The sequence below is a fragment of the Paramormyrops kingsleyae genome, chromosome 8 (assembly GCF_048594095.1).
Source record: "Paramormyrops kingsleyae isolate MSU_618 chromosome 8, PKINGS_0.4, whole genome shotgun sequence".
Classification (NCBI taxonomy): Eukaryota; Metazoa; Chordata; class Actinopteri; order Osteoglossiformes; family Mormyridae; genus Paramormyrops; species Paramormyrops kingsleyae.
Genome location: NC_132804.1, coordinates 12,033,544 through 12,045,440, shown reverse-complemented (window position 1 = coordinate 12,045,440; position 11,897 = coordinate 12,033,544). Strand labels below are relative to the sequence as shown.

Here is an 11,897-nt window from a genome sequence, read left to right as displayed (position 1 = left end):
GCCCTGGCCCAACACAGTTACTACCGTTAAAAGCTCATTCCAAAAAATGTCACATTACATTTTCTGCTAAGAAAACTCTGTAGTGCTTTCATTTGGCTTCAGAAGGGCTTAAAATTTTTATTAAAAACTTTTGATAATAGTCAAAATATTCTTGAATGCGTAAAACTTGAAGAAGGTAGGAGTGAAAATCACAATCGTTCTACTTCGAATCAATCCAAGTTGATAACTTCATGTTGTATGGGACCATTAAAACTGCTTGGACCGTTCGCACTTGACACCGCCCACATGTTGAGATTTCATTTCGAGTCAAAGCGTAGTCAGCTTATACTCCATTATTATTGGTCAAAGTGGTCCCTAAGGTGGAACTTGAATTTTGATTTGTCATTTATTGGCTCCACGCTCACGCCCCTTATGTAGCTCCGCTCCATCTTTGCGGAAGTGGCACTGACCAGTTTCACGTGACAGCACAGTCAGCTGTCGAAATAGCTGCGGGCGGCAGCGAAGATGGCGGAAGAGATGTTTGGTCGGCTTGTTAGCATAATGATGGTGTTTTCTCTGTTATTGAGTGTTTTCACAACGCGGAGCTGCAGCGACCACGTCCCGCTGATAATGTGGTCCAGTGAGGGGTAACCGCTTGTTTGTTTTTTGGTGAGGTGCTGTGTGGCAGATTATATGTACTGTGTGATCTTTAGGATATTTGGAAGTTTGTAATCCTTTTCATTCACACGATGAACTGAACTGACCGGTATGATAATCGCTGTATCTTTCTGAATTCTATAACTTTTGTAGCTCTTTGGTTTGTTAAAAGTTTGGAACAAAGTGGCACGAGTCGTTCAAAACTTGTTGTATTAAGAACTTTAGCTTCTGCGATTACTAAGTTGGTCTCAAGCTTCTTATGATCCCTGAACACCTATATGGATAAAAATGTGAAAATAATGCATTAGCGATGGGAATTCTTAACCATATCACCTGTTCCATCGACTTAAAATATGGATTGTTCGTTTGTAACGTGAAAATGATTTTGTTGAATTTACAGTCGCTCCCTGTGGACACAGGACCCCCCAGTGGCTGGTCACATTGTGTCCAGATCCCAGCTGGAGACCTACCTGAGTTCTGCGTTTGGATCTGCTCCTAATTCTGCCCCTCATACAGTGCTGCTGTTCCTGCAGGACAGGGTCTGAGAACATACTTTCCCCCCCCATTTATTTTTTCCTAACTTGGCTCAGGCTTTCCATTGTCTTGTTGGAAGACCACACAGGGACAGAAAACTGTTGTGATAGAAATAGAAAGCTGATGTTAGTGACTCAGTGAGCTGTCACTCCAGTGTGACCCTGAGCCCTCTTCTGGTCCATTTGTTCCCTTTTCCTCTCTCTGCTGTCATGTGCTAGGTTTTAAAATTTATACAGAACAGCAAGCCTGGTTTTAGTGGAACTGCACAGGATCAGGTATATAATGTTCTTATTTGTATTCCTGTACTTGCCTCCATTTTGATTTCTGGCTGTTTCTGTGATCTGTCTAGCTAAGCGTGGATGACATCACGCTCTACGGTGGCGTGTTTGGAAACAAACAGGACAGTGTCTTTCCCAATTTGGAGGTGAGTTTTGTTATGAGAAGCTTGTCCTTGCTGAAATCAGAGGATGGGGGCGTAACACTTTTCTGGATTCATTGTCTCCCACCCCCACCCCCAGACAGCACTGCAGTCCTCCTCTTCATTGCTGGTGTTGCCGTCGGTGTCGGGTTCTGCCTCTGTCCCTGAGGTGCTGCAGGGGCTGCTGAATGTGGCCCCTCTGTCTTTGGACCCTGAGCAGCTCAATGAGCTGCACCTGGATGTGTCCAGCCCCGCCTTGCTGGTCTTTCGGCTGCCGTTTGGCACTGGGTAATGGCAACTGCGTGGATGTGTGTCAGAAATCACTTCCACTCCAAAAATCTGGGCATCTCGTCCTCAGACTGCCTCATTTGTCTTTTAGTTCCAATGAAATGGCTCCTAAAGACAGTCTCAGGGAAAACGGTGAGTAGGAACCTTTTTCCACTGACATCTTTACGTCAAAAGCCATTTGTTGTGTGTTGGCAAGCATATAAAAAAACATGAGTTTAATTTTGCTCATTTTTTCCAAATAAAAATCACCTTATCTGCTGAGTGGGTTCTGGTGATCAGGGGCATAGACTGACATTTTGTCAAGGGGCCCAATCTCTCCTTGGGCCCAATTTTGTATCTCATTCATTCATGTATTCATTCAATTAATCATTTATTCATTCATTTGTTTGTTCATTTTATATTCCCTCCATGTTCAGGGGCCATTGTCAAATGCTGGGCCCTCATAATCTGCCTGGGTATCCAAGCCCCCGCTGTCCCCTGGCAATGAGGCAGTTATTGATGAAGGTCCATTTATAATAATATATTATATTCTTTCTTTCCCCCCTCTGTCTGGCTGCTGTTTGCCTGACACCCCTCCATGCAGATAGGCTGATGGGGAACGTCCTGGATGCTGTGAAGGCTCAGGCCGTGCCCTATACCGCCGTGTACACGGCCCTCGCCCCTTCTTGGGTGAGATGGGCCTCCTCTAACTCCGCCTCCTCTCGGATTTACACTCCCTCCCCAGGCTGAATTTGGTGGGTCTCATTGTAACCTTTTCCTTCGTTTTTCTTCCTCCCTTTTGTGTGGCCCCTAGGTGACACGGGATGTGAACCCAGCCCCCCAGTCAGTCGGCCGCTCCTTGCTACAGGCCACAAATGACGTCTATGCCCCACTGCAGATCCTTGACAATATGGGAAAAGTCTGCATCCTGTTTTGGGCAAGCAATCTTACAGTCAGCGTCCTTCAGAGTGGTCAATGGCAGAAGGCTGACTTGACCGACAAGACGTTTATCTCAAGTGGGGTCGAAAAAAATGGCTCTTGTAATGCTTCAAACTCCCAGTGAGTTTTTTTTTTTTTTTTAAATGATCTCTTCAGTTTTAGCATGATTTATATGTACTTAATGTATACATTTGTGATGCTGAAGGGTCAACCTGCTAATCTAAAGACTCTTTTGTCTTTCCTCCCAGACTCATCCTCAAATATGGAAACATTCTAGGCTTTCAAACTTTCCAACTCACGTGAGTATCCCTCTGTCACCAAAAACGTAATGAGTCGGATTGCATGTATTTTGTGAATTATTAAAGTCATTTGACGGCGATACTGCATGAAGCCCTCAGCTGTTGTAGCAGCAAACCTCGTCTCTGTGGACACGGACCATGTGACGGCAGCGGTGACTGCTTGTTTTGTTGCTATGGCGATGAGTAACAGCCCTTAGCCAGGAATCAGTCCCTAGGCTGCGGTCAAAGGACAGGAAACCAGCATCTAAATGTGAGCCAGTCTCCTTGATCTCCTTGTTCCACAGCTTTGCCATGAGCCAGCGCCTCTACCCAGTCTCTGCACGGCAGTGGTTCACTCTGGACCAGGTTCAGCTGAACTATGATGGTCATAATGCTACTTTCAATGGCAGCGATGGCATCACTGCCCCATCTGAGTATTCGTACCACTGTCAGATGGTCAGCAGCTCTGACTACCCTCTGCTGGTACCAAGCACCCCTACAGACAACGCAAAGCAGTGGATCCTCACCTTCACTGACTTCCAGGTATGGGGGGGGGGGTGACTTTTTTTTTTTTTTACACCAGAGCGCTCTCTGGGACTTCTTCGGAGGGGTGGTTTGAAAAGCGGGCTGTTGGCGATGTCTGACTTGGCCCTACCTTCCGCCCTCCCCGTGACAGATTCAGGGTTTCGGCGTAACCGGGGAGAATTTCTCCTACGCTAACGATTGCGCCAGCTTCTTCACACCTGGGATCTGGATGGGCCTGGTGACGTCGCTTCTCCTGCTGCTCATCCTCACCTACGGCCTGCACATGATCTTGCAGCTGCGCAGCATGGACCGCTTCGATGACCCCAAGGGCCCTGCCATTGCTGTGCCTCAGAACGACTAATGCATCCCGTCTCCCTTCAGATTCCGTGTGAGCAGAGTGTGTCCTTCTGCTCTCTGCTCCTGTAAACCTTTATCTCAGGGTTTTTTCTCCCCCTTCCAGGGCTCCCACTTTGACTTACTCGATGGTACTTAATGTGCCAGTGAACTGCAACCATTAGTAATGGTTGTTTTTCCCTCCGAATGCGTCCCCAGAGTGGAACCACACTGTCTTCGTTCTGTATTCATGGCAGGCATTATTGTGTATAGTCACCCTTCTTATGAATTTCAGGTTTGGACTGCATTTCAGTCGGATTATAGAATAATGGCGAATTATAGGTTGCCTAATTTTGAACAGAAGATTAACTATGGGGAATCTGTACATTATAGAGTGGCTATTATAATATTGAATGAATTATGTGTCCTGTTATGTGCATTCGAGCGTAAGGTGTAAATAATCATTTCCACTGAATTGGTTTTGTTTTATGTAAGTAATGATGTGAAGATATAAAGAACATGGAGATTTTAACTGAGGAAAATGGTCTCTTCTGTGTTCAGACCCATGTAACTGCTTTACTTTACAGGGATTAAACCTTTTGATTTCTATGTTTTTTTTCCCCAGTAATCAGTTGTGCTCTAAATATGATCTCACCTTTGTTCTGGTATAACTCATCTGTCAGAAAATGTGACATTTCAAATAAATACATGTTACGATTCACCCTGGATCCCAAACTAAGGAATATGCTCAAATGAAGACAAAAAAGCCAAAGGTTTAATGGCATAACCCTTTAAAACATTTTTTAACAGGAGGACGTCCATCATTCTCAGCACTGGGTTCCTTGTGTGTTTTTTATATCACCCAAACCACCTCCCCCCATCTTTGCAGGTCAACTTTATTTTTATTTACTGGAGAATAAATCAGTGCATTAAGTGAAGCCACTCCAGACCACTGACTGCCTGCCCTACAGCAGCTGATAGAACTATAGGATCCATTACAAGTGATGCTTCTCCCTGAAGAGACAAATGGGAAACGGTAAAGGATAGTCAGCACTGGGTTCCAGGTTGCTAATGGTCTTCATGTTTTCGGTGTGTCTCTGGAGGTCCGTTTAGCGGAAGAATCGGATCTCAACAGGTTCACAACAGGCATGAGGAGTGTTTCTTTCAATGCTAGGTTACTTTATGTACTTTGTGCAGAGGGTGCCACACATATTAAATGCTTGCAGGTGATATGCTTTCGTCACATGACATATCCATGAATTTCACTGGTCGAAAATTTTCACCTACGTTCAAGAACTTGTTTCCCCTTGGCAACTAAATTATACTTGCTTAATGCTAACGCGGAAGTGGCAACTAATTAAGTGAAGGTCAACATACACTCCAGATCTTGATTTTTTTGACTCTGCAACCATTTTGCTAAGCTTAACTTTTTTCACTATAAAAGAGTGAAATTTTGCAATACATTTGTGTTGGACTTGGGATGTTTGATTTTACTCTGCTGTTGACCTCGCTTTTCCACGCGGTAATCACCAGGCTAGGCGGACTATAAGCAGTTTTCATTATACTTGCATAAGCACCACTATGTATTTTATCTAATCTCTCAGTAAATCAACTTCACAATATATGTATATGTTTCATTAGTTCATCCATGGTTGAGGGTTCTCCAAGAAAAATACGATGATACAATTCAAATCAGACCAAAAGTCATTACCACAGCCACACAGCCTCTGGTTAAGAGTTAATAGCATGCTGAAAATGTTCTTACAAGGAAGGAAGAGAATGGTGCTCAGCTGGACTAACATAAACAGCCGGGTTTAGAAGCATCTCCACCTATGTATATAAACTAATCCATACAGTATACTGTCAAATTTGAACTTCAACAGCAGGGAAAAACAGTTTCTAGCCTGAAATGTTACCCAAAATATGCAACAATGTAAATTTGACCAAATTTCATAATTTTGCAGAGCTGCTACACAATTTTTTCAGTGTCAATTCTGACCAGGTTTGAACCAAAGAGGACCAAGAAAGTGATGCTAATGAGTAGGCTTCACATGGGCACTAAAGTCAGTTTCGAAAACACAAGATTACAATGCTAACAAAGGAGATGTGGACAATCTTAATAAAATCACAGACAAGAGGAAGATGGCTTGCTGGCTCCTTGGATATCTTCCAGCATCACTGATGTCTCCAGCTACAACTGCATTACAACAGTATGCAGTGAACTAAATCCCAACTGGAAGGCAAGGCAGAAGAAGGAGAGGAAGCTGTTTCTGGAGGAGCTTGAAAAGGTGCTTGTGACTCCTGTCGTGGAATGATGGCAGCCTATTCCCTGCCGGCCGTCCACTGAAGCATTTGTAAGGGCTGTGGAGCAGTCCAAACTTGACTGGCCTGCAGTCACACAGCAAGCGAATGGAAAGGGATAGAAGAGGAAGACATGCAATTTCTGCACTGCAAAAAAGAACTGTGAAACAAGTACTTCTTGCTGCAACTGTGGAAAGTACATTTGCAAAGGCCACATGTTCAAGAATTCCACCTACTGCCATGGTTACAAGTGTAGACTTTGTGTAAGAATTTGGATTGAGCTGTTTTATTGTGTACAACTACTGCTACAAAAATCCATGCTGTTGTGTTGGGGCAGTGGTATGAAAGCTGGGGAAGCCAAGAGACTGAACACACTGTTCAAGGAGGCTAGCTCAGTGCTTGGGGTCATCCTTGACCCCCTGGAGGAGGTGGGGGCACAAAAATGAGGAACAAGCTCTTCTCTATCATGAGTAATGTCTCCCACCCCTATGACTATACACTCTAGGGGCCTAAGGGGGGCAAGCATGTGGCTCAGTGGGCTAAGCCTGTGTGCCTATAATCAAAAGGTCACCAGCACATCTGTGCTTAACCCCCCCCCCCAGCTCCCTGGGCACTGCTATGGGTGGCTGCCCTTTGCAGACAACTTACTCTACAAAGAGCAAGTTGAGGGAGGCATAAAAGACAATTTAAAAAGTATCAATCTATGCATTACTAATACAGTAGAACCTAGAATGCCTCTTAACTCAAACAACTGGGATATCAAATTTCAGTGGAATTTTTTTTCAACTTGTATCTTGACCTATATCTTGGAACTAAAAAGCTCCTGCTAAAATCTGTATGGGTTGAGACATGTTCAACTCTATCAATTTGGACCTTGAACAGATCGGTCGAGAAAAATCTAACTGCAACTCAACTGAAAATTTGGAACATGACAAAACAAGACCTGCTAAAACTTGTATAGATTGGGATGCGTCTCTGATGGGCTGAAATAAAGGCAACCAGACTAACTGGGATGCTGATACCCTATGAATCACTCTCGGTCTCGCAGTACCTCCTGACCGAGTTCAACGTGCGAAAGGTATGTTCCTGTGTTCAGTGTCAATATATTTGTGCTTTATCTACAGTACATTTAGTGGTACAGTAATCATGGCCCCTAAGAAAGTGAGCAGTTATAGCAGCAAACCAAAGAGGAAAGTAGTGAGAGTAACTGCAGAACTTAAAAAGGAGGTGGTGCCTGATCATCTGCTCTCGCTTCGGAGTGTGGGAATGTGGGAGTGTGGGAATGCCATTTATTCCATGTTTATCACTTTTGTATGTGTGCTTTTCATGTGTGTATTATTTTTATATTGATTGTTAATACTTTTTATCATTAGTTAGGTAGGTAGATAGGTTTAAATAGGCAATCATGTGGGTCTGGGACGGATTAAATTCATTTACATTATTTCTTATGGGGAAATTCAACTTGGAACTCGACCAAATTGCAACTCAACCAGCCTTCTGGAACGATTTAAGTTTGTGTTCCAAACTTATTTTTAATTTAGATTTTTTTTCAGTTGCTTAAGCATGTCATTGATTATTTTTTTGTCCATTTTTGTTTCTATTTGTTGCTGTATCTCCCAGATTCCCTGCTGGGCATTAATAATGAATGTATGTATGCATGCATGTATGTACCTATGCGTGTAAGTATGCATGTATGTTTGTATGTATAAGTAAAGTCAATTGAAAAGTAAGTTTGTGGTTTTTTTAAGTTTCCTTCTGAAATACTTTTAACTGAAATAGAAACAAAACAATAATTTACTAGTAACCAATAATCAGAGGTGGATAGTTCAGGTCCAGAAAGTAAAAAAGATTTTCTTTCAACCAACCAGTTGAGTACTCTGTGACTGATTCTTTATATTCAACTGGCTGGTTAAAACAAAATATTGGTCTGGATATTTACATTTAGGACCTGAACTATTCACCTCTGTCTATAATGTACTCTCATGGAATGTCTTTAACCAACTAATGATGTATGGTGAAGGTGAATTTACACAACCTCCTCTGGTAATAGTAGGTAGTAAAAAATACACTATGAGGTAGAGGGTGAGGACACTCGTCTCACACAAAACATGCCAGATAAAAGAAAGTGGTATAAAAGCTAAAGGAAATACATTTGCAAGACTTTGAAATGCTAATGAAAGGTTATTTACTTGTTGACTGGGGAATGAAAGATTGTTTTTGATGCAAATCAGATTTGTGTTTGAGAGACTAATTATAATTGGGTGGGTGGGATTTGGTCAAAAAAAAAGAAGACCTGCCAAGGTGCAGAATATGAACAATATGTAAGTTACTTACAAGTTTCAATGCATCCGTACGATACTTCAAGATATTTGTAGGTTCCAAAACATGGATCTGTGAAAGCGAATGCAAGGTCACAGCTGGTTCTGTCGTTACACCTGTTGGGGATGAAGAGTTAAAATGCTGCCATTCTCCTGTGTAGAAGTTGATGAGTATGTTTATCGGGAAAGGAAAGGCACATTACCCTTTAGATACAATGTCAACAACATTAGCCAGTGCGCAGTTAGTGTTGGTCAGCTGTGACCATTAGAGCAAATGGTGGGGCTCATCTGCCCATAGAAAGCATCGTAGATCCTAATGAGATCATTCTCTGCAGATACACAGCAAACACCAGAAGAATATTTGGTCCGTTGCGATACCAGAATATCCTGCATATGTAGAAATTTCAGTAATTTAAATTATTTTTTTTAATCACACAGCATGCGACATTATGCATCAGATGTAGCCATTGCTAATTATTTAACATTCTGAATATCAGAATGTCACAGCATTGTCTGACTGTCCTACCGCAGCTGATAGAACCATAGGGGCCGCCACAAGTGATGCTCTTCCATGAGGAGACAGACGGGAAGCAGTAATGGAAAGTCAGCACCAACAGAAGCTGATTCTTGTTCATGTCAGCATGATATATTCTCTCATAAATTATAGTGAGTTTTTAATCTTACTGGAAGCAAGGCAGCCGTATGACACCTCAAGGTATTTAAAAGTGCCATAACAGGGGTCGGTTGAGAAGTCATCAGGTGTCACTGAGCACTTTGACTTCCCATTGCATCTAAAAATGATCATTAGGAAATTACAAAGGTGTGACACTGACTGATAGGTTCAACGCACTTTATTAACATTAAACATGGGTTATGGTTTATGTATATTTTAAACGCGATAATGTGATAATGTGAATACAATGTACAGAAAAGCAGAAATGTGTTCCTGATGTTTACCTGTCTGATATTGCAGCGGTGACCGACAGGAAGCAGTTGTCGTCCATCACCTCTTTAGGTGGCCGCCCAACAGAGCAAGTCGTCGTGTCTCTCCGTCCATAATTAGTATGAAGGACTTTAATGACATCTGTTCCTGTTATTATATTAAGAAATGCACAGCTGCTGCCATTGCGGTCATGCAATGTTTTTAACAGATCAGAGGTACGGAAAATGAAATTCATACCACAGTCAAGTATATCAGATGAGTGCTGACAGGTTATGCTGGTTTCTGAAAGAAAAAAAAAATGGCAAATTATTTTTTTGTGGAATTATGAGAAAACAACAAAATAAAGGGGCTGGTCTACTCACTGGCAGGAAGGCAGACGTACGAGGAGTTCAGGTATTTGGAGGTGCCCTGACAGGGGTCCGAAAAGAGTGCAGGAGACACGGTCACTTCACACATCGACCTCCCGTTACAGCTATTAGTAGAATGCAAAAGCGGGAGGAGAGGAGTCAATCAGGCAGACTTAACAAATGGAAAGTAGACGGCAAACCAAGCGGTAATGTTGTGTGGGGAAAGGAGCGTGTCTGTACCTCTGGGAGAGGACAGAAGTGGTTGTTGCTTCTGTACAAGTCACACTGGCCACCTTCTGGGGGTTAGAGGCACAGACATGACTATCTGTGCAGCCGTAGTTAGCTTTCTGGACACTTATGACCCCTTCGTTTGCAAACAGCAGGCAGAGAAATATTCGTATTACAAATGACATCAGCAGCACATGGATACTGAGGCTGTGAGGTCAAGTGAATTTTTTCACACCATTAAGAAACATGGTTACTTTTATGTGTGAATCATAATTGATGGTGTGTAGTGGGGGGGGTGGTTGGTCATATCATGATGATAAACACAATTTTGTCAAAAATAATCCTATAGCAACATACAAAAAAAAAAAATGCTCAACTGAAGCACAAGGCAAGGGCAGGTACATAAATACACAGATAATGAGGGCTAACAAGGGACAGGTGCAGGCAATACAAATCAACCATAAACACAAGAGACTAGGGGCAACGAGGAGCAGGTGAGAATTAACAAAATTAACAAATACAAGGAGCTAGTAGAAATGTGGGAACAGAACATACTACAAGAATAGATATATTCAGGGGCACCTAAAGGTAATAAGGATTCGACCAGAGGTACAAGAACACATAATAAACATGGAATACACAACAAATCCCAGGGCGCTTGAACACAAAATGTCCAACAGGGTTAGGCTGGTTTCCAGCCAGCATTGAACACACAACAGAGGAGTTACTTGGATTGGAGCCACCTGTTAAGCCCATTCAGCCACACAGTCCCCCAGGCCTAAGCACATGCAGGAGAGGACAAGGCAGGGATAAATCCTGATACTTCATTTTCCAATGTAATCTCAAAATCCATTAATCAATGACATCATCGTGCCATTTTCTGTCATCAAACCACTTGGTCAATCATTTCCTTAGTTTTAATGTTAACCTTAATTATCCAACTATCGTTGCTGCAAGACAACGGCAAGAAACATTAAGTAAAATGTCACAAGTCACTTCAAGATCTCATCAAGAATGACAAGGAGTCCAATTAATGAAATAAAACAGAAATGAAAATGAACTCCAATTTAACTACTGTAACAATACAATACTAGCCTACTTCCTCTCGCACTCTCCTTTGTTTGTTAGTTCTCTATATAATGATCTTTTTCCTCTCAACATTCCTCCGGCTACTGAAATGGGGGGGGGGGCACAGCCCAGTGAGAATTAAAGGACTCTGTGAGTGAGAAATGGTTTTGGCATGCAAATTAAAATGTATCATTTCTAGCAGGTTTTCTCTCATTTTCTATTCCATTGCCAAGCATGTAAACTAGAAACTGCATAATTTGAATCTGCATCAGAAGGGGAATACTGTACCTGCTTTACAATAGGCAGGGAGACATTAGTGCTGCAGCATTCTTCCTCCTACATCAGGGGTGCCCAACTCCAGTCCTGGAGGCCTGAAGCCCTGTGTAGCTTAGTTCTTTCCCTGCTCCACCATGTGATTCAATCTGAAGTGATTCAGCTCAAGAGCTGTGTGGTAATTAGCACAAGGAGCTGAATCAGGTGTGTTAAATGAGGGGAAACCCAAAAATGTGCAGGACTCTGGCCCTCCAGGACTGGAGTTGGGCACCCCTGTCTTACATCATCCAGTTTGGCATCCAGTACCTAACAGGACTTAACAGGCCCCCCTGCTCTGCATGGATGAGACAATTAAACTAACATTTACGCTGAATAAAAATTCAAAGAAACCCAACAGAATCCCAGCTGAAAATGAGAATAAGACTACTTGTTCTCTGAGCTCCAGAACTCCCTTCACTTTCTCCAAATCCCCGAAGTGATTTGGCAAGA

At 42.6% G+C, this 11,897-nt stretch overlaps 2 protein-coding genes across 2 annotated transcripts; one reads left to right on the top strand and one right to left on the bottom strand.

Moving 5' to 3' along the window:
* The first annotated feature begins 420 nt into the window (after nt 1-420).
* On the top strand, nt 421-4,651 carry LOC111857079 (V-type proton ATPase subunit S1). The gene is made up of 10 exons (XM_023837575.2): nt 421-626; nt 1,037-1,175; nt 1,520-1,594; nt 1,689-1,876; nt 1,968-2,008; nt 2,460-2,545; nt 2,670-2,914; nt 3,043-3,093; nt 3,378-3,615; nt 3,749-4,651. The coding sequence occupies exons 1-10, from the start codon at nt 505-507 to the stop codon at nt 3,956-3,958; spliced, it is 1,395 nt and encodes a 464-aa protein (XP_023693343.2). The 5' UTR covers nt 421-504; the 3' UTR covers nt 3,959-4,651.
* Nucleotides 4,652-5,271: 620 nt separating this feature from the next.
* Nucleotides 5,272-10,427, bottom strand: LOC111857080 (L-rhamnose-binding lectin CSL2-like). Its single transcript, XM_072714926.1, has 8 exons — nt 10,080-10,427; nt 9,855-9,964; nt 9,730-9,774; nt 9,507-9,639; nt 9,226-9,340; nt 8,753-8,805; nt 8,566-8,666; nt 5,272-6,318 (listed from the first exon to the last, which is right to left on the bottom strand). The coding sequence occupies exons 1-8, from the start codon at nt 10,250-10,252 to the stop codon at nt 6,122-6,124; spliced, it is 927 nt and encodes a 308-aa protein (XP_072571027.1). The 5' UTR covers nt 10,253-10,427; the 3' UTR covers nt 5,272-6,121.
* Between the last annotated feature and the right edge of the window lie 1,470 nt (nt 10,428-11,897).

Coding starts and splice junctions, on each gene's coding strand:
- LOC111857079 (XM_023837575.2), top strand. CDS start 505: ATGGCGGAAGAGATGTTTGGTCGGCTTGTTAGCATAATGATGGTGTTT. Junction 1,176..1,519: donor TGCTGTTCCTGCAGGACAGG/GTCTGAGAACAT, acceptor TGATCTGTCTAG/CTAAGCGTGGATGACATCAC. Junction 1,595..1,688: donor GTGTCTTTCCCAATTTGGAG/GTGAGTTTTGTT, acceptor CCCCACCCCCAG/ACAGCACTGCAGTCCTCCTC.
- LOC111857080 (XM_072714926.1), bottom strand. CDS start 10,252: ATGTCATTTGTAATACGAATATTTCTCTGCCTGCTGTTTGCAAACGAA. Junction 9,965..10,079: donor ACTTCTGTCCTCTCCCAGAG/GTACAGACACGC, acceptor TTCTACTAATAG/CTGTAACGGGAGGTCGATGT. Junction 9,775..9,854: donor GTACGTCTGCCTTCCTGCCA/GTGAGTAGACCA, acceptor TTTTTCTTTCAG/AAACCAGCATAACCTGTCAG.